Source organism: Bemisia tabaci, chromosome 6, assembly GCF_918797505.1.
Source record: "Bemisia tabaci chromosome 6, PGI_BMITA_v3".
In the NCBI taxonomy this organism is placed as follows: Eukaryota; Metazoa; Arthropoda; class Insecta; order Hemiptera; family Aleyrodidae; genus Bemisia; species Bemisia tabaci.
In genome coordinates this window covers 18,125,179-18,150,312 of record NC_092798.1, presented here as the reverse complement: position 1 = coordinate 18,150,312, position 25,134 = coordinate 18,125,179, and the positions used below count along the sequence as shown (strand labels likewise).

Here is a 25,134-nt window from a genome sequence, read left to right as displayed (position 1 = left end):
GCGATATTTTCTCTCTGAAAAAACCACGCCTTTATTACGTTGAATTTCTTCGTAAAAATTAGTAAGTGAGTGCTTTAGTCTCCTGACAACAGAATTGCGATCTCAAAATTTGAGAAAAATGACGAGTAGCTGAAAAAATGGAACCAATTGATGCGATACATCGCATGCCGTTCTGAGACAAAATATGGCGCCCATCGAATCACCTTAAGTGGCATTCATAATGGAGATGATTTCAAGTACCTTACAGCTCTGTGTTCTCATTGAAGTGTTGAATACGAATGCGATGTGTTCACCTTCTGTTAGTGTGTTCACAAAGTTGCTTACGTTGTTATAACCTTTTGGAGTTTCACACAAAACGAATAACCACTGATTCTGCGGCATGAGTAGATCATAAGCTTTGGCCTACACAGCAAAGAGGACAAAAATGAAAACCAAGTGAATGATCGATTCTCGATATTTCCCCATTTGAAGCTTCGGTAAAGAGTCGATTATTAAGGTGTTGGTTGGAAACAGCCTGTTTATCGATTCTTATTTATAGGTTTAAACGGCAGATCAATCGATACATCGCAAAGAACTCCAAGCCACTAGTTAAAACCGCAACTACGACCTTGCGCTTACGCAATAAATCTTCGGAATGTGCGTACTTTCGTTTAAGGTTAAAAAATGTCATTAAGAGTGGAAACAATAAAAATTAAACTACAGGGTATGCCCCTGGCCACTCTGCAGCCCAACAACAAGGAGGCAATAAGGGTCCTCTTAGGCCATCTTCCCGGGCCTCCCTGCGTTAATCTGAAAAGAGCGGGCCCATTTCAGGAATTAATATGTCAAGTCAATAGCCGCAAAAATGATGAGGATAAGTGATGTTACTGATATTTCCTAGGACGAATAATCATCGATTTGGTTTAAAATATGATCGAAACACAAACTTCACCACTCCAAATCGATGACCAAAATATGAACAATCAAGGGGGCCGGGAAAGCAAAGAGCGAGTTTTTCCGGAGAAAAGTCAGTTTCCCGGAAAATCAGTGGCCTTTCTTATTTTTTAAAACCAAATCGAGGAATATGAAAGGCTGGAATCTGATCGAATTTGGCAAATACTCAAACACATCGCCATCATCTCTTATTAAGTTAAATGTGATAACGTTGGTCAGCACAAGTCAGTTTGCTAAAAATTTCCTTTACATCATTCCCGGTCGACTTTCAGTACTGATTCCAAAAATTACCTCTAAAAAAAATCCTTTCATCATTGCGATTTTTCCCGGAAAAATATGAATTTTCCATAATAAAGCGATCATTTCCGGTGATAAGTCAGTTTAAGACTAGCGAAAAACCCATTTTTTTAATTTGGTTGAAAACTAAGATCATTTCCGGATTCTGCAACCGAAAATACTTCGGCAACCGTGATATTGCATGTCTATTAAAATGTTCCTCTGTTCCTAACATCAAGATTTTTCCGGTTCTGCGAATTCAATTCATACATAGGTATCGCATGTTTCCTAGGTTACACCTACCTACGTGCGTCTTGTTCTCCTCTCCTATACTGAGATGTGAAGAGCATTCCAATGTCGCTAACCTTGCAAACATAAACGACCATCTAAACTAGTTTCACCTCTACTCCCAATAAACTATGATTTCTTTCAAGACGAAAATTACCGTCACAAAGCTTACTTTTTGCAAAGAATGTACCTAAGTACAACCTGCTATACAATGCTCCAGTGACCATGTAAGTTGGCCCGAGCACTAACTTTTCGGGAAAAAAGCCTTTCCCCTACCTGGTTTCTCACTTAATATCCGCCCGAGTTTCGCATATCTTCCGTTTCTCCTCATCGCATCTTCCATCAAACCGCAATTGCCCGGAAAATAAGACCGCAGATCTTATCTGATAAAATCGTTCGCCCTTCAGACAGATTCTGGGGGGTTAGGCTAGACTAGTCGATGAGTCAACTGTTGATCTAATTTCATTACGTGAACGTGGAAGAGAAACGGGGTAAAAAATCACTGATGTGTGATCAATTTTCAAGGACAATTCTGTAATTTCTCCAACGATTTTAAATAGATTAAAACGCGTAATATCTAAAATCTAAGCTCAGATTCGGATTCCTCGTGAAAAACTGATGCGATTTCATGCATCAAATTTTAGAATACCGTGAAGGAAAGAGGTTTAATGACGTAAAAAAACACTAATGTGTGATCAATTTTCAAGGACAATTCTGTGATTTCTCCTACGATTTTAAATAGATTAAAACGCATAACATCCAAAATCTAAGCTCAGATTCGAATTCCTCGTGAAAAATTGATGAGATTTCATGTATCATATGTTAGAATAGCATGAAGGAAAAAGGTTTAGCGACGCGTAGGTATAGATTCTGTCGTACTGCCTCTTTGAACTACGCCGCCGCGCGGGTCGCCCGAGTGAAACCGAACGGGGAGGCGCCATGGCGCTTGCGCTAAGCATTCGGTTTCGTCCCGAGGAATTCCTCACGATAAATTCTTATTCTTCCTCCTCCGTTGACCCACTGAGCACTACCCATGTTGCCACGTTGGATTCATATGCTCGAATCAGTATGTCTACGTTACGTCTCTTTCCTTCACGCTATGCTCGGGTATGATACATGAAATTGTATCAATTTTTAACGAGGAATCCGAATCTGAACTTCGATTTTGGGTATCACGCGTTTTAAATAAAATTTTTCAACTTCAAAAATCCAAAATGACTGAAGTGGCTTAAAATGCCATCTCGGCTCCTGTTCGATGGATTCTCCTGAAATTCGGTGTCAGGGTATATGATACATGAAATCGCATCGATTTTTTACGAGGAACCCGAATCTGAGCTTCGATTTTAGGGATCACGCGTTTTAAATCAAAATCTGTCAAAATTCAAAAAATTCAAAATTCGAAAATCCGAAATGGCTTCAAATGCTATCTTGGCTCCTGTTCGATGGATTTTTCTGAAATTCGGTGTCAGGAGGTATTTTTCGACGAGAAACTCGAAATTTTAGTCCACTTTTTAAAATTCTCAAATTCAAGATGGCGGATGTGGGCTGAAATGCTATCTCGGTTTCTGTTTGTTCGAGTCTTGTGAAACGCGGTATCACACGGTATTTTTCAACGGAAAACTCGAATTTTTAGTCAATTTTTTATAACTCTCAACTCCAAAATGTTGGATGTGGCCTAAAATGAGCCCCGGTTCTGGCCTCCGTTTCTGTTCGTTAGAGCTTTAGGAACCGCAGGATCAGGGGTACTTTTCGACGGGAAACTCGAATTTTTAGTCGACTTTTGAAAATTCTCAAATCCAAGATGACGGACGTGGCCTAAAATGCTATGTCGGCTCCTGTTCGATGGATTTATGGCGCCCCTTTACTACATGCCTACTCTTGTATTTCTGTACAGCCGCAAATTTAGGGTCAAGGGGCGCCTGACCGTCTATGGACCAGGTGGAGTTTTTGTCCAAATTTACCATCAGACGGCAATTCTCTTCATATTTTGTCTATGGTTTTTATGCCCCCCCCCCCTTTCTCGCGGACTCTCTTTTCACTTTTCTTGCCTCCTTTTTCCTTCCATTTGCCCCCTTCTTCCATGCTTTCACTGCCCAACCTTGTTTCCTTTTCCTTTTTTCCCCTTGTCCTTTCTTCCCTTTTTTTCCTTTTCCTTTTCCCCCCTTTTTTTCCCTCTCTTCTTCTTTCGTGGCGCCCCCCAAAGGCTGGCGCCCGTGTGCGCCGCACGCCCTGCATGCACACGCCCTAAGTCCGGGCCTGCAGATGTGCAGGCTTCTGCGTTCGTCCACTCATTTGTCCTTATTTCCATCCCCTTTCCCCTTGTCCCTCCACCGGTCGAATGCCCCTGCTTGGCCAAGTACCACCATGCAAGGCTTATCCGATTCTTTCCCCGGCTATATCTTTTCACGGTGGAGAAAACCGGATTCTGCAACCGAAAATACTTCGGCTACCAAGATATTGCATGTCTATTGAAATGTTCCTCTGTCCCTAACATCGAAATTTTTCCGGTTCTACGAATTCAATTTATACATATCGCATGTTTCCTAGGTTACACCTACGTGCGTCTTGTTCTCCTCTCCCATACTGAGATGTGCAGGCTCCTGTGTTCGTCCATTTGTCTTTATTTCCATCCCCTTTCCCCTTGTCCCTCCACCGGTCGAAATGCCCCTGCTTGGCCAAGTACCACCATGTAAGGCTTATCCGATTCTTTCGCGCCGGAAAGAAGGGGGAAATTGTCTCTCTGAGGTACCAAATAGGGCTGTTCTCACCCAATTTTTGCCGCTGAAACCAAATTTGTCCTCCGTTTTGTCTAAAACCTTCGGAAAATCAAGTTTCCGAAAATTGAGGGTTTTCCGAGTTGAAAAATTTGAATTTTCCAAAAATTTGGTAGGTTCTGGGAGAAAAAACGAAGGTCATTTTGGCAGCGAAAATTGGTCGGGATCATCCCTATCTGAAACCTGAAAAAAAACATGTTCCCCTCCTTTCCGACGCAAAACGATCGAATGAGCTGCACCTGTTTGTATATGGTCGGAAGGGCATTTGACCGGAAGAAATTTGATATTAGAAACAGAGAAGAAATGTTACTTTGCATGAAAAGCACGGTTATTTCCGTATTTTTGGCTGTTAAATCCAAGAATGACCTCATTTTTTCTCCTTCGCTCAATTGATTTTTCGCTAGGAAAGTTCAATTTTTCCAGGGGAAATTGAACTGATCTTGCTGAACAGAAGGAATAATTTTTGGAATCAACGCTAAAAATCGCCGCTTGGACGGCGTGGCGGGGACCTCTTTCAGAGGGTCGCGGGGTAAATCGTATAACTTTATATAAGATATAATAAAATTAATAGAATAAAATCAATTCTTGACTAGTGTAATAAATTGTCACATATTCATATCGTTGCTCTCGACTCCCACTTTTCGTTTTAGTGACCAGTTTGCGTGTAATCTGTGATAAATCACTGCTACTTTTAAGAGTAATTTTCGAGAAGTAATAACCGGGAACATTGTTGTGCGCAACGTGCAGGTCGTTAAAGACCGTTGTGGACTTTTCACTGAAGGGTTGAACAAAATGCATATGTGCCCGGCTTACGCTAGGCATTCCAAAAATTGGGTTTAAACTCATTAGTTGACCCTCTCCACGGAAATCTTTAGTAAAAGGCGAAAGATTTATGCGATTTGAAGAGAGTCAAGAGTTAGGTCTAAAATGGGGTTGTGGCGACCCCACTAAATTCAGAACGTGAAAGTCTCTGACGGAACAAGAGTATCTAGGCATTGAGTGCTATCTAGTGATCGTTAAATAAAACAACCACCTCGACGAAAGCACGGCAGAACGAGGTGGTAGATAGAATGATAGGCCTATCTACGGTTCCAACTCCGTCACTCTTCGCCAACGGCCATACCACGTTGAAAGCACCGGTTCTCGTCCGATCACCGAAGTTAAGCAACGTCGGGCGTAGTTAGTACTTAGATGGGAGACCGCTTGGGAACACTGCGTGCTGTTGGCTTCCTTTTTCCCTCAGATTCACGTTTTCGTCGCTAGATTATTGATTCGTTCTACGTATTTCGTACTTTTTCCTTTTTTTCTGTTCGCGTAATAATTATAATAGGCACATATTCAAGAATAATTAAATTTGTTCATAATGCGAGTTCTAGATATAATATAAATTTATTATCATTGAAATGATGGGCATATATTTGGTATTTCCATTATCATAATAATTTTAATGGTTTTTTAAAATATTGATTTTGTAATTTAAGGAGACAATTTTGTTTAAATACCTGTAAAAAGAGGATTAGGTATTTATTTTTTCCCCAAAATTAGCATTTCTATAAATTTACATTATTTAAGTACCGATTGAACGATTAAGAAATTAAAAAATGAAAAAAAATCTTTTTTTTTTTTTTTTTTGTGAAATTCTGAAGGGTCTGTGTTCTCGTCTTTTGATTTACTTTTCAGATTTTTCACTTAAATATTAATTTTTACTTTTAATCTTTAGGTACTTAGTTTTTCATTTCCTCATTCATTCCAGCTTTAAATTAAGAGGCAATTGATTAGGTACTTATGCCTTGTTGGTTTAGTTAGTAATGAGTCAGGAGGTATCGTAATCCCCAGAAAAATTGAATAGTTTTGACGATTTTAAAATACCCCTCACAATATTTTGACAATATTTTTAAGACGATTTTTTTTTTTCGTTCTTTTTTGGTTTATCGTAAATTCGATCCTTCTTCTTCTGATTTTTATTCTTTCCTTTTTTCAGCTTTTTTTTATGGCGTGTGTGTATTTTTTCGCCTTCCCTTTTTCTTGGTTTTTCGTTTGTATCTTTTTCGCCGAGGTGATTAATGATAGTTCGTTATCGATCGATAGGAGCAGGATCTTGAGATGTTAATCAAACGAACCCTTCAACTGTTGCTGTATTTTAGAAAATTAGCCATTAGCGGTGAGGAACTATGAGATGGTAGATAGAGCGATGAACTTTTCTACGGTTCTAAACAGAAATGTACTCGTCAACGGCCATACCACGTTGAAAGCACCGGTTCTCGTCCGATCACCGAAGTTAAGCAACGTCGGGCGTAGTTAGTACTTAGATGGGAGACCGCTTGGGAACACTGCGTGCTGTTGACTTCTCCTTTTGCTCAAAATGTTTTTGTCACGGATACATAGCTTAATCGGATGATTCACACCTCATAATTTTCGTTTCTTGTTTTTTTTCCCCTTATTTTCCCTTTTTTTATTCATTTATTTATTTTGTTTATATATGCTTTTCCGTCATTAGGTTTATTTCTTCCTGAAAGTCGCACATGATTGTTCCTAATTGATCGATGCAAATAGGATCATGAGATTTTACTCGGATGAAAGAAGGAGAAAAAACAAAGCAAGGAATTGGTTTATTTCTTCCTGAAAACGCAAAAAAAAAACATACAAACAAGGAAAGTACCTAGCAAGCAAGCGAACGAAAATTTTGAGGTGTTAATCAAATTTTAAGAATTGATATTTTGTTTCTTTCCTTGTTGTTTTGCTTTTTTCCCCTCTCAGAATCTATTCTGAAAATTAGGAAATATACCTAGGAAAACATTTGGGAAAATAATCAGGAAAAATAGGAATTCAAGAAATTAGGAAAATTAAACCGATTGTTACCTACATGTAACCCGTGGAATCCAGTCGAGATAAAAAAGAAATTCCTTAATACCCTATCATTTAAATCTAAAATTGGAGTTCAAATATTCATAACTCTGAATTAATAAAGAATTAATTCCGAGCAAAATATTAATCTAATCTCGGAATTATAGAATATTTGAACTCCAATTTTAGATTTAAATGATAGGGTATTAAGGAATTTCTTTTTTATCTCGACTGGATTCCACGGGTTACATGTAGGTAACAATCGGTTTAATTTTCCTAATTTCTTGAATTCCTATTTTTCCTGATTATTTTCCCAAATGTTTTCCTAGGTATATTTCCTAATTTTCAGAATAGATTCTGAGAGGGGAAAAAAGCAAAACAACAAGGAAAGAAACAAAATATCAATTCTTAAAATTTGATTAACACCTCAAAATTTTCGTTCGCTTGCTTGCTAGGTACTTTCCTTGTTTGTATGTTTTTTTTTTGCGTTTTCAGGAAGAAATAAACCAATTCCTTGCTTTGTTTTTTCTCCTTCTTTCATCCGAGTAAAATCTCATGATCCTATTTGCATCGATCAATTAGGAACAATCATGTGCGACTTTCAGGAAGAAATAAACCTAATGACGGAAAAGCATATATAAACAAAATAAATAAATGAATAAAAAAAGGGAAAATAAGGGGAAAAAAAACAAGAAACGAAAATTATGAGGTGTGAATCATCCGATTAAGCTATGTATCCGTGACAAAAACATTTTGAGCAAAAGGAGAAGTCAACAGCACGCAGTGTTCCCAAGCGGTCTCCCATCTAAGTACTAACTACGCCCGACGTTGCTTAACTTCGGTGATCGGACGAGAACCGGTGCTTTCAACGTGGTATGGCCGTTGACGAGTACATTTCTGTTTAGAACCGTAGAAAAGTTCATCGCTCTATCTACCATCTCATAGTTCCTCACCGCTAATGGCTAATTTTCTAAAATACAGCAACAGTTGAAGGGTTCGTTTGATTAACATCTCAAGATCCTGCTCCTATCGATCGATAACGAACTATCATTAATCACCTCGGCGAAAAAGATACAAACGAAAAACCAAGAAAAAGGGAAGGCGAAAAAATACACACACGCCATAAAAAAAAGCTGAAAAAAGGAAAGAATAAAAATCAGAAGAAGAAGGATCGAATTTACGATAAACCAAAAAAGAACGGGAAAAAAAATCGTCTTAAAAATATTGTCAAAATATTGTGAGGGGTATTTTAAAATCGTCAAAACTATTCAATTTTTCTGGGGATTACGATACCTCCTGACTCATTACTAACTAAACCAACAAGGCATAAGTACCTAATCAATTGCCTCTTAATTTAAAGCTGGAATGAATGAGGAAATGAAAAACTAAGTACCTAAAGATTAAAAGTAAAAATTAATATTTAAGTGAAAAATCTGAAAAGTAAATCAAAAGACGAGAACACAGACCCTTCAGAATTTTACAAAAAAAAAAAAAACATTTTTTTTCATTTTTTAATTTTCCAATTGTTCAATCGGTACTTAAATAATGTAAATTTATAGAAATGCTAATTTTGGAAAAAAAATAGATACCTAATCCTCTTTTTACAGGTATTTAAACAAAATTGTCTCCTTAAATTACAAAATCAATATTTTAAAAAACCATTAAAATTATTATGATAATGGAAATACCAAATATATGCCCATCATTTCAATGATAATAAATTTATATTATATCTAGAACTCGCATTATGAACAAATTTAATTATTCTTGAATATGTGCCTATTATAATTATTACGCGAACAGAAAAAAAGGAAAAAGTACGAAATACGTAGAACGAATCAATAATCTAGCGACGAAAACGTGAATCTGAGGGAAAAAGGAAGCCAACAGCACGCAGTGTTCCCAAGCGGTCTCCCATCTAAGTACTAACTACGCCCGACGTTGCTTAACTTCGGTGATCGGACGAGAACCGGTGCTTTCAACGTGGTATGGCCGTTGGCGAAGAGTCACGGAGTTGGAACCGTAGATAGGCCTATCATTCTATCTACCACCTCGTTCTGCCGTGCTTTCGTCGAGGTGGTTGTTTTATTTAACGATCACTAGATAGCACTCAATGCCTAGATACTCTTGTTCCGTCAGAGACTTTCACGTTCTGAATTTAGTGGGGTCGCCACAACCCCATTTTAGACCTAACTCTTGACTCTCTTCAAATCGCATAAATCTTTCGCCTTTTACTAAAGATTTCCGTGGAGAGGGTCAACTAATGAGTCTAAACCCAATTTTTGGAATGCCTGGCGTAAGCCGGGCACATATGTATTTTGTTCAACCCTTCAGTGAAAAGTCCACAACGGTCTCTAACGACCTGCACGTACGGCACTTGATTATGATTCTGCCACGGTTAGTTTGTGGTGCGCACAACAATGTTCCCGGTTATTACTTCTCGAAAATTACTCTTAAAAGTAGCAGTGATTTATCACAGATTACACGCAAACTGGTCACTAAAACGAAAAGTGGGAGTCGAGAGCAACGATATGAATATGTGACAATTTATTACACTAGTCAAGAATTGATTTTATTCTATTAATTTTATTATATCTTATATAAAGTTATACGATTTACCCCGCGACCCTCTGAAAGAGGTCCCCGCCACGCCGTCCAAGCGGCGATTTTTAGCGTTGATTCCAAAAATTATTCCTTCTGTTCAGCAAGATCAGTTCAATTTCCCCTGGAAAAATTGAACTTTCCTAGCGAAAAATCAATTGAGCGAAGGAGAAAAAATGAGGTCATTCTTGGATTTAACAGCCAAAAATACGGAAATAACCGTGCTTTTCATGCAAAGTAACATTTCTTCTCTGTTTCTAATATCAAATTTCTTCCGGTCAAATGCCCTTCCGACCATATACAAACAGGTGCAGCTCATTCGATCGTTTTGCGTCGGAAAGGAGGGGAACATGTTTTTTTTCAGGTTTCAGATAGGGATGATCCCGACCAATTTTCGCTGCCAAAATGACCTTCGTTTTTTCTCCCAGAACCTACCAAATTTTTGGAAAATTCAAATTTTTCAACTCGGAAAACCCTCAATTTTCGGAAACTTGATTTTCCGAAGGTTTTAGACAAAACGGAGGACAAATTTGGTTTCAGCGGCAAAAATTGGGTGAGAACAGCCCTATTTGGTACCTCAGAGAGACAATTTCCCCCTTCTTTCCGGCGCGAAAGAATCGGATAAGCCTTACATGGTGGTACTTGGCCAAGCAGGGGCATTTCGACCGGTGGAGGGACAAGGGGAAAGGGGATGGAAATAAAGACAAATGGACGAACACAGGAGCCTGCACATCTCAGTATGGGAGAGGAGAACAAGACGCACGTAGGTGTAACCTAGGAAACATGCGATATGTATAAATTGAATTCGTAGAACCGGAAAAATCTCGATGTTAGGAACACAGGAACATTTTAATAGATATAGATGAGATAGATTCTTATAGATTTTAATAGATTTTTTTTGCAATATCTTGGTAGCCGAAGTATTTTCGGTTACAGAATCGGGAAACGACCTTAGTTTTTTTCTACGAAAAGATATGCCGGGAAAGTGACTTTTCTCCGGAAAAACTCGCTTTTTACTTTCTCGCTCCCGTAATTCATACTTTAGTCGTCGATTGGAGGGGAGGGAGCAACTCTAGAATTGAAAATAGTATCATCTGCCCTCTTCCGCCTTCCCCAGAAATTTTGGACAGTGGAAAAAAATCTTCGACGAGGATGATTATCCTTTTTCTTGTAGAGTCTTTAATGAAATCACGGTGTTTATTCAGTCTGTATATTTCCTAAAATTTTCGTCATGGAAGCCTCAAAACGCGTTTATTATACGTAAAATTAAAAAATCTTCAAGATGAAGATGCAACATTTCTTTATTTTTTTTTATTTTTATTTTTTTTTTTTTTGCTGAATGTATAAAAAAGCGTAATTATTCTGCAAAAATTGATGGAAAATCTGCGTAAATGGAACTTCTAAATGCGTCCAAACAGAATGAAAATTTATCCAGTGAATGCAACAATTCGGAAGGATTCCTTGCTACAAGTAAAATATACACAATTTTTCCGCAGAAATTGATGGAAAATGTGCGTTGTATGGAAGCATCATAATGCCGCCTATTAGATTTAATATTTCCAAAATTTTCCGGCATTGGCGGATCCAGCAAATTGGCAACATTGTCTTTTCTCCATTGAAACCTATCGAAATGTATCGATTCTTGGAGGGGCCAGGTGCTACGACAAGAATCGATTATTCCGCATAGGTTTAAATGGAGGAAATCCGGTCTTGCCAAATCGCTGGATCCGCCTCTGTTTTCCGGGGGAGGCGGAGGCCCCCGGACCCCCTCTGATCTGGGAGGTATTTTATACCTTCCGGTGGTAGGATCGGTAGGGAGCCAGCGGCCATCCCCGCCCTATATATCAAAATGCTGGGTGCGCCTATGACAGGCGCGTATATTCGGCATAATTGTACGTACCAGATCTAAAATAATTCCAATCAATTCGAAGGACACGATCAAAAGATATTGTTCGAAGTCGTCTTCAGTATTTTTCAACGTTCTCATTAAATTATGTACTTGTTGTCTCCTAGATCAAAGAAAATGTAGATAATTACTTTTAGTCAAAAAAGCGATTTTTTTGTGTTTGAAACATTAAAAAAAACAACAAGCCAAAAAAATTAGGGAGAAAAAAAACACACGTTCCCTCCTTTTTTCGTTTTCCCACGTTTGATTTTTTTCTCGAGACGGCTCTGTTTATTTTAGAAACAACATAATGTTAATCTACCTGTGTATGTAAATGATAATGCATGCATGAGTCTGATAAATAATTTCCACAGAATTTACTTTTTACTAAATTCGAGGTAAAAGTTTGACATGGGCTCCACTTCAGCTTGCGGCTTCTGTCTCTGTTTTTTAGGGATAGAATGATTCGATTAAGTCAAATCAGTTTCATTTGATAGGCTTGGAGGACAAGGCGCAAACGTGAAGTTTTTGAAAGAAATGAGCCCTGGTAAAAATTGGCGATAGGAGCTGCGTTTCAAAATACCATAGGAATTCTTATAGCCGGCTAAAGAAGGCAATAGAAAATCATATAGCTGGCTGTAGAAAGCGGAGCAAATCATAAAGCCGGGCTATACGAAGCGATAAAAAAAGTATACAGCCGGGCTATAGCTCCTATCGCCGGGCTTTACACTTTATCGCCATCGGCTATAAAAGGCTATAAGAAATTGTGTAGAAATTCGTGCGCTTTGGAAATCATTAAGTTTGATACGGAACCACCATAATATTTACAAAACACACATTATATTTTCCTTTAATACATATTTTTTTTCATCAATTAAAATGAGAATAATCCATACAGGATGTGCAAACATTTTAAAATCATGGGTTGAAAAACGCTGACTCCGCGAGATTATATATTGGAGCCTAACACAGAGCGGAGCGGCGTGCGAGTAGCGCGCCTAGCCTACAAACCTAACAGGATACTTCACGCATTGCGCAATGCTTGAAGTATCCCTGTTAGGTTTGTAGGCGCTAATGCGCTTTTCGCGCTGGCTACCGGCCCGTCCGCGCCGCAGCGTGCTACGGCGCTTGAAGCAACTATTTCACACCAGAGGTATTGCACAGTATCATACGAAATTGAAGGCGCTCCAACATATTAGGAATGGCAGGCATCCTTCAAAAGTACGCAGCTTTCCGCGCAAAATAAATCAAGATACTACGGCCCAAAAATAGAGCGGTAGTCCAAAAACTCAGTAAGTCCTAGCATCCGTTATTAGTAACAATTAGCATACACTTTATCGCCTGGCTGTTGCTTAATCGCCATCGGCTATAAAAGGCTATAAGAAATTGTGCATCCGGCTATAGAAGCTATTGAAAATCTTACAGCCGGCTTTAGGTCTATGGTATTTTGGAACACAGATTCTACTGCCAATTTTTACCAGGGAGATATTAGTGATTTCGAGCAAAACAGTCTTGATGCATACTCTACGAAAAGTTCGCTCCCGAAATTCCGATTTTTAAGTATCAAAAAGTCAGTTTGAACTTTCTTTTCGGTATAAGGATCCATATGATTTCAAAACTTCAAACACGTATGTCTCGAAATAGCGGAAACCACACTTATACGCGTTAGCCTCCAAGCCCCAAATTTATAGGTGTCAAAATGTCATACTATAAACATTCCTTACCGTTCCCAATCGGAGTTGGAGTCATTTAAACTGTAAATTATAATATCGGCAGAACTATTCTCATAGGTGGGAATTACCGTCGTCAAAGCTGTTACAATTCCACTAATTGAGGAAGGATCTGTTCAAAACGTTAGAAATATGCATCATTAATTTTACAGAAGTGAAAAAATTAATTAACAAGCATTGAATTACATCGAAATATATTTATTTAACCAGGAATAAATTCACAGTGCTCCCACTGAGGGAACGTTCCAATACTACCAAGCAACTTTGGTGTACGTTTGTACCAGTGGCGAGGTGTGAATGATCGATTATCGACATTTCCCCATTTGAAGCTATGGTAAAGAATCGATTATTGAGGTATTCGTTGCAAGTGACCTGCTTATCAATATATTCCCGTAGATTTAAATGGCAGATCAATCGATATATCGCGAGGCACGCCACGCCTCTGGTTTTTACTAATTTATTTAGAGGCATGTTACTAAATCCATACAAACCAAATGATCTTTGTAAAATTGCGATATTCTTTGTAATATAGCTAGGTTCTTCCTTTTGTTAAAAAAAAAGTGTGAGGTGTCTAAAGTGTGTTTTGAAAGACGAAAGAACCAGGGTGAGAGTTAATTTCAAAATAACCAAAAGTGCACTGGATGGCGCGAGGGCGCGGGTTCCGGGGGTCCGAGCCTCTCGATTTTTGAAATTTTAATAGACCGAATTCGATCATGGTTCGATGTATCGTTTGGTTCAAAACAATAGAACATAACCTCAAACCAAACTATTAGGATTTAAGTTGGAAAAGCTAAAAATGAGAAAATTTCTGACAATTTCACTTTGCATTGGCATTTGGTACTCAAAAAAATAAAACATCTGTTACAAACAGTTACAAAAGACCCGTTCCCTCCGATTTCTAAATTTACTTTTGAGGCTAGGTTTATGTTTTGAACCAATCGATATCGATACAATCTCACCCGTTTGATGTTTCGAATACGATCCATTCGTGCACATGAGTGCCAAGTAGTAGGTTTTTTGTGCAATTTAGTGCTGCATTATTTAAATTACTCTTTTCATTGTGTGAGTAGTTTGATTTGACAAACTAATTTAGCAGAAGTAATTACATATAATATAAAACACTCAAACTATAGGATAAGTTAACTAAGAACAATGACCTTTTTCATTGATCAGCAACTAGAACTTTTGAATGCCTGGATTATTGGCATCGAGAGTCCGTCCCTGAGAATTCCCAAGGATGCAAGATAACACCTTCATTCCGACAAGTAGGCAAAATACATCCCACTCACGTGTCAAAGTAATTGTCTGAGGTTTAAACTTTGCGAATAAGAGGGAACAGCTTAAATCTAATTGTTATACTACATTTTATGACATGTTTGAGCAGGTACCAAATTTTAACCTATGGATGAGTCGTAAATAAGTGTGGCACTTCTCCAAACAATACTCATGGATGTCCTCAAATCAAGAATTAATTGCGAAAGCTCCGACCCAGTTTCTGCCAAAGGCATCGTGACTCCGCTGGATTCCGGTAGACGTGGACAGTCGGATTCTGTTTTAAAAATAAACGGAATTATCTTAATATCTAATTTGAAAAATAGAATGAAATTGTGAATCAACCACTGTACTAATTGCGAGGGGCGTTGGTTCATTTGAAAGGTGTTGTTCTTAATGCTTCGGGAAAACTATAAATTATTTTCTGGGGTTCGTCCCCGATTTTTAAATCCCTAAAAACTCATAAATTGGATGAGGGGAAGTGGGGGTTTTTTGTTTTTTGTTTTTCGGAAAAGTTTTGTTGCTACCAACGAACGTTGCTACGCATCTTACTTTACTGTTTGCTGTCTTTTTATCAGCTGTTTTCATTCAACAATCATCATTAAGTGAGGTTACTTCCACCACTCAACTGCCATCAACTTACATTTTTCTTTTCCCGCGTTTTTTTTTTACGGTTTTTCATGATTGGTTCCATCTTTTTCCTATTGCCAATTTTTCCTCATTAAGTCAATAACCTCCAAGTTTTTTTTCTCATTTCCGATCAGAACTTTTCACGCTGTTTCTTTTCAATGTGTATAAATATGTTTATTATTAATTTCCATTTTCATTTCATCCTTTTTCTTCTGATTTATTTTTTTTAATTTAAAAATTGAACTTTTCAGTTATGATTTTGTTAAAATAATAATAATTTTTACTAATTTTAATTTTAAATTTAACAGTTGTTATGAGTGAAATTTTCAATGACCGAGGCGGTCGTCCTCCAAAACGTGGTCGCGTTTTCCAGAATTCTTCGCATGTTCGTTTAGTGAAGCAAGAACTTAACTCTGTTATTAGTATAGAAAATCAAAGTTTCATTTCTTCATTTCGGAAGTATAAAATTGATGATCAGAACTTTGATGAAAATTTTGTTACCAAATTTTCAGTCGGTTCAATGAATATAATTTGTCATCATTGTGATGCTCGCCATTTTCAGGGTGAAATGTCCAATGGTCATTTTAATAACTGCTGCCAAAATGGCTTAATTTCTTTACCGAGTATTCGGACAAATACCGATTTGAAATCATTATTTTTATATTCTCCAAATTTCATAAAGCATATCAGAAATTATAATAGTGCTGTTGCTTTTGCTTCTTTCTCTGCAAATCGAATTGATATTCCGGGTGATGGACCTTATTGCTTTAAAGTTCAAGGATCCATATATAGGTAAGTTTATTTAATATTTACCGTTACGTAACGTACTTTTTTCAGTTTCTCAGTCCGTCCCTCCCTCCTTCCCACCCCTTAACGCATCCGGAATGCAGCTGCATTCCGGATGCAGATCTTTCCGGATTCCAGATCTTCTTTAAAATTAGTTTGAAAACAAATGTAAAACCTAAAAAATAATTTTGTATGAAGATTAAAACAAAATTTTAGTTTAAAGTTTACTAAATAAAATTACAATTTTTGAAAACATTTGTTATATTTATTCTCTCAAAAAAATAATTAGACCCGATTCAAAGACAAAACAGAAAATTAAATGAAAATAAATAAAAAAAAAAAAAACATGTGAAAGTGAAAAGTGTACAGGAAAAATAAGGGGCTGCGAAGCAGCCCCATAAGCCCCTAGTTATAGTTTAATTAGACAAATAATAGCCAATAGCAGGTTTTTTTACCATATCGTATATCATTTTTTAAATATAAAGTAGGAGTACAGTAAAAGCCACCAATCTTTTATCCGTGATATGGTCCTTACCTATAATATATGTCATTTTTTTCTTTTTTTGCCATGCTGTATAATCAGAAAAGCAGATAAACCCTTAATCTCACAAATATTTGACCGAGCCAAAATATATAGAGTGGAAATTTAACAGTGTTGTGTACGCAAAATTTCACACATCCGGCGAATAGTTGATCCCTATTATAAAAATCAAGATCCTAGACAATTTATCATGCAACTCAAGACCATTTAAAGGCTATGTATTGAGTGTAAAAAGAGAAATATACCTGTTATTGCTATGTACAGGATGCTATTGTCTTCAGCATTTTTGTAAAGGTGCCACAAATCAACACAAGGAGCTACTATCAAAGCGATCGTAAAATCTGTCAAAAAATTAGAACATGTCGGTCAAATGTTAATTAGAAAGACGAATAACGTCTGAGAGAAGTAAGATTTACATAAATTGACGAAGACGCAGGCGCTCGGCTAAAATGAACTAGTTGTCAGAGCAAATTAATAGTTTGCAAGGGAATTAAAGATTACGAGACACCCAGAAACTGAAGGAAATAGCACTTAACTTACACGCTTCATATAGGTCGAATTCTACGCTATGAGAATCCTTCTTCGAAACAACTAATAAAACTTCGGGTTTGCATACCCGAAATTTTGAAGGAAACGTTTGAACAACAGGATTTCTTCAAGCTAACGCCGGGTTTTTAGTATTACTACTCGTGCATTATCGTAATACGGTTCCATACTCAATATTTTGAAGGCGAAGAGACTGTTCAAAGAGATTTTTTAAAGACAACTCAAGATTTCAAGCGATAACAATCAATGCTCGGCCTGATACCGGAGCTTTGTAACTTCGAACATAGCATTCTTCGTGCTATTTGAATTTTTTTTTTTTTTTTTTTTTTTTTTTTTTTTTTTTTTTTTCAAATGATATTTAAAAGTGTTTCTGAAATTCTTCATTCGTAATGATTTGAAGGAAGGGGCACTTGGTGCACGGAATCCAAATTCTCAGGGAGCTTTTTTCGTCAAGTTGGGTCATATAATTGGATTTGAGATTTCGACGGACGATTATCTTTTTAGTGCCCTGAATAATAAGTTGCGAGAGGTCAAGTTCATTTCAGTACGAAAAGAGACCGTAAAATTGCATTGTTATCCGACAGCTTACGAACAATTTTTGCCCCGTGAATAGCAGCTCACATAATAATGAATATACGTTTTTCTTGTAACTACGTTTTTTTGGACTGCAAAGTTCAAACCCTCATTCTTCCAATTTGGTCTTTAAAATTGTTAAGTTTTTTGTCCCAAATTATTTTTAGAGCATATTATGCGTGCAATGTGTGCTCTTAATATAAAGGTAAATGTACAGTATCTAGGCATCACTGGAAATAAACCCACATCGAGATATCTTTATAAAAAAAATTGCTGATATATACCACGCGCGGTTTCATTTTGAGTTTCTGGCAAAATACGGAGTACGGACTCATATTAGGCTTAGAGGCACTATTCATTCATCCGAGCTCGAAGTATTGCATTCGAATAGTCAAAATCGAAAGATTAATTTTCGCGTTAGGATACTTTAAGATATAATTTAGATTTCAATTTAGATTTTTTTGGGAATAAATAGCTGCAATATGTACGATCACACTTGTCAAAGATCCGTTTTTTTGCCAAAAATTTGAAATTAAACCAGCATTTTAGCGCTACAGTATGTACGATCACACATGTCAAAGATCCGTTTTTTTGCCAAAAATTTGAAATTAAACCAGCATTTTAGCAAAGTTTGTTCGACATATCAATGTCTGCTTACTCCCGATGTATAGATTCACCAGAATAGCTCAATTTTAAGCTTATAAGAACTATGAGGTTCCTTCTCTTGTAGACTATCTTATTTCAGTCCATTCCAGCGAAAAGAAAACGAGAGTTGGACGAACCTTTTCTCAAAACGATTTTTGTATTGGTAAAGTATTCGACAGCTAATGTGCCTTTGGAGGCGTATTGTCGCTTGGCAGCACTGACGATGAACTGGACGGTGTCCAGTATTTTCGAATTTTCGGCGTCGAGAAAGTCGGAGTCGATGACCACGGCTACAACAACAACAACAACATAAAAAATCAAACAAAAAAAGTAGAACTCGCTCCGAATAAAAAACAGTAGAACGCTCGTTTTTCATGGAACTCAAATTTGCTATTGAGTTCTAAGTAAGATAAATATGAATACATATCCACGGCGCACAGTGGTTCGAGTCGATTGGAGAGGTCGGACAAAATTTGGAAACTTTAAACGCTTATAACTCCGTTTCTACAAAACTTTAAGGTTCCAAAAGTGGTGCCATTGGTTTCCCCGCGAAATTTCCCATTTAGTGCACCCCTTGAAATGTAAATTGTGACGAAATAAACGTCAAAATTTGCATATTCAGTCAAAAATTTCATGTCCGACCTCTCTGATCGACTCGGTCCACTGTGCGTCATGAGTCCGCAATCACGTATCTTGTTTGCGGTGTTTGAAAATCTCCGCCTCTATATTATTTTTTTAAAGGAGAACAAATTGACATCATTCCTTGAAGTTTACGCGGAATTTTCTTCGCACAGAGAAGGAAAATCACGGCAGTTGTTAAAAATTGCCGTTGAGTAGTTTTCCGTTGAAAAAATGAAGTATGATAGGAAGCCTGTGACGTCGCAAACCGAGATACGTGGCTATGCGGACTTACTCCGTCGATACTCAGTAAGTGCAGAGTGCACGGAGAAAACTGAATTGCTGATTTAACAATTCAATTGCTGAAAAAAGTGACTGCATTGTTTCAATGTAGATTTTACAAAAAAAACTGATACTTTAACCACCCCTGTGGTTAAATTAGCTCACAATAGTGGTTAAAGTAGCTTTTTTTTTTTTTTTTTTTTTTGTAAAATCTACATTGAAACATTGCAGTCACTTTTTTTTAGCAATCCCTGGTAAAAATTGGCGATATGGCTGCGTTTCAAAATATCATGGAGTTCTTATAGCCGACTGAAGAAGACGATAGAAAATCATATAGCTGGCTGAAGAAAGTGGAAAAAATCATACGGCCGGGCTACACGAAGCGATAAAAAATTAAATCGCCGGGCTTTACACTTTATCGTCTGGCTTTTGTTTTTTCGCCATCGGTTATAAAAGGCTATAAGAAATTGTGTAGAAATTCGTGTGCTTTGTAAATCCTTAAGTTTTTACGTAATCGCCTTAATATTTACAAAACGCACATTATATTTTCCTTCACCAAATATTTTTTTTCATCAATTAAAATGAGAATAATCCATACAGAATGTGCAAACATATCAAAGTCATGAGTTGAAAAACGCTGACTCCACGAGATTAAATATTAGAGCCTAACACAAAGCGGAGCGGCGGCGCAATGGCGCCTGCTACAAACCTTACAGGGATACTTCACGCATTGCGCAATGCGTGAAGTATCCCTGTTAGGTTTGAAGGCGCCAATGCGCGTCTCGCGCTGGCTGCCCGCCCGCCGCGCTGCGCCGCAGCGTACCGCGGCGCTTGAAGCAACTATTTCACACCAGAGGTATTGCACAGTATCATACGAAATTGAAGGCGCTCCAACATCTTAGGAATGTCAGGCATCCTTCAAAAGAACGGAGCTTTCCTCGCAAATTAAATCAAGATACTGCGGCCCAAAAGAGAGCGGTAGTCCAAAAACTCACTAAGTCCTAGCATCCGTAATTAGTAACGTTTAGCATACACTTTATCGCCAGGCTGTTGCTTAGTCGCCATCGGCTATAAAAGGCTATAAGAAATTGTGTTGCCGGCTATAGAAGCTATTGGAAATCTTACAGCCGGTTGTAGGTCTATGGTATTTTGGAACACAGATTCTACTGCCAATTTTTACCAGGGATTGAATTGTTAAATCAGCAATTTAATTTTTTCCGTGTGAGTGAGCGGTTAAACTGTGTTTTCAATGATTATCGGCAGGTATTCATGCGCCAAAATTCCTTTTAAAAAAAGTGTACAGGCTTGAATGGCGAAACTCGATAAGTTCGATTTTTGTAAATGCGATAATATTTCAGAAGTAAACGCGCGCAGTGAAAAAATCGGAGGAATTGTACGTTGGGCCTCAGCCAAGTTTCAGTGGGTTCATGCCACCTTGACTCGAGGCATCTCATTTATCAGTGGATGCTGATGAAGCTATCGCATAACTCAAACGCCAGACTTTTTTTTAAAGCCACGATGTTGTTCATAAAATTTCACGTAAGTTTGGACTGTCTCTCAAAGAAAAAAATGTGTAGTTTCAGAGAGATAAAAACAGGCGTATATAATCAAAAATGTTGTACACATACTTGCAATTGGACCGAGTTTATCAGAAACGAACCGACCCACATTTTCGAAAAAATTGAGTCGAGAATGTTTTTGAGTTTCGCTAGCCGTAAATTTTCTCCTGCCAAAAACTGAAGTCTAAAAACAAAAATTTTCTTGTGAACAGAGGGGTTAAAGTTAATTTATACATCGAGCCTTATGCAGGAATAAAACTTCAAACCTCCTTTTCTCAGTTTCAACTTGATGTGGGTCAGTTCCTTTCTGATGAACTCGATTCAATTCTTGCTCCGCGATTCGCGTAAATACTGATACACTCATCTTTCGGAAAAATTCGACTCTATGAGATGGTAATTTTCAACTTTTAAAATCCTCTGGCCTTTAACCTGCAGAAAAAAGGAAAAGTGCGCTCACAGGCAGAAAGACTCACCAATTGAATCATTGTAAATGGGGAAAGAATTGAAGTCCCGTCTAGCAGCCTCAACGTCGGAAGATATTCCCACTAACACTACTGCAAACAGTATTAAATTGAACGAAGATGCTACACAAGCCATCCGAGGCGTTTCAATCAAGCGTTAGCAATCAAATGAATTGTTATCCATTACGTTTAGAAATCAACTCCTGGACATGGAAAATTTTGATCAAAATAATTAGTAAAAATCAACGGGAATCATATTCAAACTCATTTGGTTTTCCATTAGATTATTATTGGCAAACGCATAATTCCTGCACATTGATGGTGATACGAAAAATCATGTTTTCCGGTTATTGCGACGTTGCAAATTTCCCGCTAAATTGTATTTTGATGCAGAAACTCCGACTGTTTTTAATTCTAAAATGTTGAACGATCGATATCTTTTGTTACCTGAAAAAGTTACCTAAATATCTCACACAAAAATGAGTTTTAATCCTCCTTTGAAAAAAGTTATTTGTGTATATTCTAAGCATTCAACGATCGAGAGAGGTGAGTTAGTCTTTAATCACCCATCATCGATATAAAAGAAGTAAGTACTTATTTAAATTCGAGCTGGGAGCTCAGAAGTACGACTGGTTGCATCAAACAGAAATGAAGGCGTTTTCAGAACTGACATTTCAAAAACCGCTGGACTCAGAATGTCAGAAGAACGAAGATTGGTGTAGTAAATACACGGCAAAGAACAAGTTCCCAAATATCTTGGATGATAACTGAGATGCCTCCGACAAAAGTAGATTCTAAAATTGTCGAATTTGTTTACAGCACTGCATGCCGGTTAAAAATCAAATGCACGCGATCGTTTCGCAATCTCTCTCTCTCTCTCTTTGTTTTTATCTTACATTCAAATTGAAAAAAATTAAGTAGGAATAACGGAACATCGGTTCCATCAGTTGCTTTCAATATCAAAAACAAGGTGCGCATACGATGGATTCGGTCAAAAAAAGGACTTACGATGAGATTTAAAACAAATGTGAGAAAACTAAGCCCTACTTACGTAATGTGATCATAATGGAAGGAATTAATTTGTGCTAATTTGTAACTATTGTTTTTCTTACCTTCCGGACACAGTTCACTCCGAAGACACCCATTCAGCGAAGAGAAAATTTCGAAGTTTTTCCAGGTACGATGCGAGTTAATATTTTTATTCCACCCTGGACCAAGAACGTGAAAAAATAAGCCATGTACTTTCCAGGAAAAAGTATAAGTCCAGAAACTGCAAACGATGAGGCGTTTACTATAGCCTTGTGAAAATTAACTCTAAGAATAACTCTTTATAAGAGACACGTTCATGTTACGGACACGGTGGAAATACGAACGGACGAAACTCGATTTCCTTCGCTCTCATTTCCCCTCTCCAGCTGTGCGACCCTATGGGTCTTGAATTAACAAGTGAGTTATATGTTACCAGGTCATCGTTCCAATTTGAAAAAAAGGTCAGTCGCACCCTCTCTTGTTTTATAGCAAATAGCAAGAGCGGAGTATGAGGACTATTTTGATAGCCAATCAAATCGGGAGATTTTATGAAAGATTTATACCGTAACCTAATTGACAATATCGAATCGCATGAACATAAATGAGGCTACTGGTTCCAAAGTGTGCAATGTCCATAGAAGTGGTTTTGTCACAAAAACGCAAAAAACTGTTTAGAGTTTCCTGCGTTTTGCTGCGACCTACCTTTTCAATACTGCCAATTAAAAAGGATTTTGGCTGTTTTGGCACACAGTTAAATTATTTTCCAATTCTCCTCTATTGGCTGATCAAGAATCCACTCCTAACTCAATTTCGACCGAAATGGACATTGTACATTTTGGAAGTGGTAGCCCCAGATGTGCTTTCTACTTTTTCTTTTGGCAGCAGGCATAGGGGTCAGGATTTGACAGACAATTAGGTGAGGTTTGTTGAGGAAAGATGAGGGAAGGATCCTGACAGTTCTACGGCTGAGAGCAGGCAATTATAAAAGTCTTTGGGAATCTTCGAATAAGAGTTTCAAAAAACCAATCAGGGAGGGATGGAAAGAGGGACACGAAGCTTGAATTTAAAGTCGTGATTTTGCACTAGAAAATCGCAACTTAAAGCATTAAATGCTCATCAGAGCTTTAAAAGTAATGAATATGGAGCTAACGGTAATTAAGGGGCTTGGAGGACAAGGCGCATAAGTGCAGTTTTTGTTAGTCCGAGAAATGCGTGCGTTTAAAGTTTCGAAATGATATGGATCCTTACGGCGGAAAGAAAGTTCATACTGATTTTTTGATGCTTAAAAAGTTGAATTCAGGAGCGAATTTTTCACGGAATATGCATTAAGACTAGTTTTACTTGAAATCATTAATATCTCAAGTTTTTCAGAAACTGCACTTATGCGCATAGTCCTCCAAGCCCCTCAATTACTCGCTGTCAAACCTCTCATAATTTCACTTTCAATGGGGGAAAATTATTGCCGTTAATTTTTTTGATAGAAATAAGATAATGAAAATGCCAAATCTCAAATTTTGAAAAAAACGGCGCCCTTAGTCGATATTTCAAATATCAACGACAACACACCATGGCTGACACGGTGCTGTCAGCCAAGCCTGAAGTTCATAACAACGCCTGTGCGGAAGCAACTATACCTGCTCTATGGATGTCTGTATTGCATATCCAATCAAATGTAGGCGCACTGGTTTTCATACGCTACACGTGGCACGTGGTTCGCCATGCTTCGACCCGAAGACAATATGCGTAATGCACTGAGATGTCAAGTCACTACACAGCCGTGCTAAGGCAAAATGCTTTATAAAATTTCGTCGGTTGTCAAATTTCCTTTGAAGAGATACATATTTTCAAGAAAACTTGTGAATATACGTTCCATTCAATTTTTCAGAGAATTTCCTTTGCAATTACATCTAAGTAGGTATAGGTATATCATCTGACAATTTCAAGAGAAAGTATTCATACCTAACTCTCCTCAAAATTGAACATTTTTCTGGAGGAAATTTGGCAATTCGAAGGTTCGCACGGCGGTTTTCCTTAGCACGACAGTATAATGCTGGCAAAATTTTCCTCAAGGGACAAGGAGGAATATAGAAATCAGAGAAAGCAAACCCTTCCGATTATGAACTAATAGCAAAATTTCATAAACCATGGCTGTCTTTGGTAAAACCTTTAACACTTTACTCTTATACTGCCAGTATGAAAAACTTAGAGCTTTATGTCGCTCGTGCAGTTTCAAAAGATGCATTTAAACCCAAAATTTTAGCAGTATTGCAATAATTATTCTTACAATCTATTAAAACAAAGACTAGCTAATCAGTGTTAAGTTTACCACTTTCGATTTCCGCTTTCGGCAAAGTAAGGGCAAATTTTAACAATTTTTGACCATCGGCTATTAACCCTTTGGATCACTGCGGATAAATAAGTAGTACCAGGGACCCAGTACCCCCCCCCCCCCCCCCACCGCTGGAAGCAGGCCTGAAGAAAAAAAGAGACCTAAGAGTAAAAACACTGCGCCTGAAGTCCAGGTGCGACAAAATCGAAAACCCGGTCCTGGGGGCAACGTGTAAAAATGTAAAGGCACCCTGTGAATAATGCGTAATTTCTTGCAATGAAGGGAGGGACAGTAAACTACAAAATGACGTCATCAGAGGGGGAAAAAGTAAACAAACACCCACTGAGCGCTATGGCGCTGTACCCCCCTCCCCTCCTCCCCAGCGACTAGCCGCAACAAGTGCAGTGCAACCTATGTGCAACTTGTGCAACTAACAATTGCGTAGGAATAACCAATCAGAGTTCAATATGACGATGTCACAACTCTCCCCAACCAAACTCTTTAGGGTGAAACGTGATAAGTGAACGCCCGG

At 37.8% G+C, this 25,134-nt stretch overlaps 1 protein-coding gene and 6 non-coding genes across 7 annotated transcripts in view; 3 read left to right on the top strand and 4 right to left on the bottom strand.

The window, feature by feature from the left end:
* Window positions 1-22,468, bottom strand: part of Ir93a (Ionotropic receptor 93a) — a 45,297-nt gene extending 22,829 nt beyond the window's left edge. The window contains exons 1-8 of the mRNA XM_019060545.2: window positions 22,357-22,468; window positions 21,257-21,447; window positions 18,462-18,614; window positions 16,806-16,901; window positions 14,731-14,880; window positions 13,326-13,443; window positions 11,617-11,725; window positions 241-402 (exon numbers count right to left, since the gene is read on the bottom strand). Coding sequence (XP_018916090.2) covers window positions 241-402; window positions 11,617-11,725; window positions 13,326-13,443; window positions 14,731-14,880; window positions 16,806-16,901; window positions 18,462-18,614; window positions 21,257-21,380 — 912 coding nt within the window. The 5' untranslated portion in view covers window positions 21,381-21,447; window positions 22,357-22,468. The remainder of the gene's footprint in view (window positions 1-240; window positions 403-11,616; window positions 11,726-13,325; window positions 13,444-14,730; window positions 14,881-16,805; window positions 16,902-18,461; window positions 18,615-21,256; window positions 21,448-22,356) is intronic.
* Window positions 5,072-5,190, bottom strand: LOC140224944 (U5 spliceosomal RNA). The gene has a single exon (XR_011900165.1). It is a non-coding gene; the product is annotated as a U5 spliceosomal RNA (small nuclear RNA).
* Window positions 5,381-5,499, top strand: LOC140224953 (5S ribosomal RNA). The gene has a single exon (XR_011900174.1). It is a non-coding gene; the product is annotated as a 5S ribosomal RNA (ribosomal RNA).
* Window positions 6,499-6,617, top strand: LOC140224924 (5S ribosomal RNA). Its single transcript, XR_011900145.1, has one exon. It is a non-coding gene; the product is annotated as a 5S ribosomal RNA (ribosomal RNA).
* On the bottom strand, window positions 7,884-8,002 carry LOC140224923 (5S ribosomal RNA). Its single transcript, XR_011900144.1, has one exon. It is a non-coding gene; the product is annotated as a 5S ribosomal RNA (ribosomal RNA).
* On the bottom strand, window positions 8,997-9,115 carry LOC140224943 (5S ribosomal RNA). The gene has a single exon (XR_011900164.1). It is a non-coding gene; the product is annotated as a 5S ribosomal RNA (ribosomal RNA).
* Window positions 9,306-9,424, top strand: LOC140224942 (U5 spliceosomal RNA). The gene has a single exon (XR_011900163.1). It is a non-coding gene; the product is annotated as a U5 spliceosomal RNA (small nuclear RNA).
* Window positions 22,469-25,134: the final 2,666 nt, after the last annotated feature.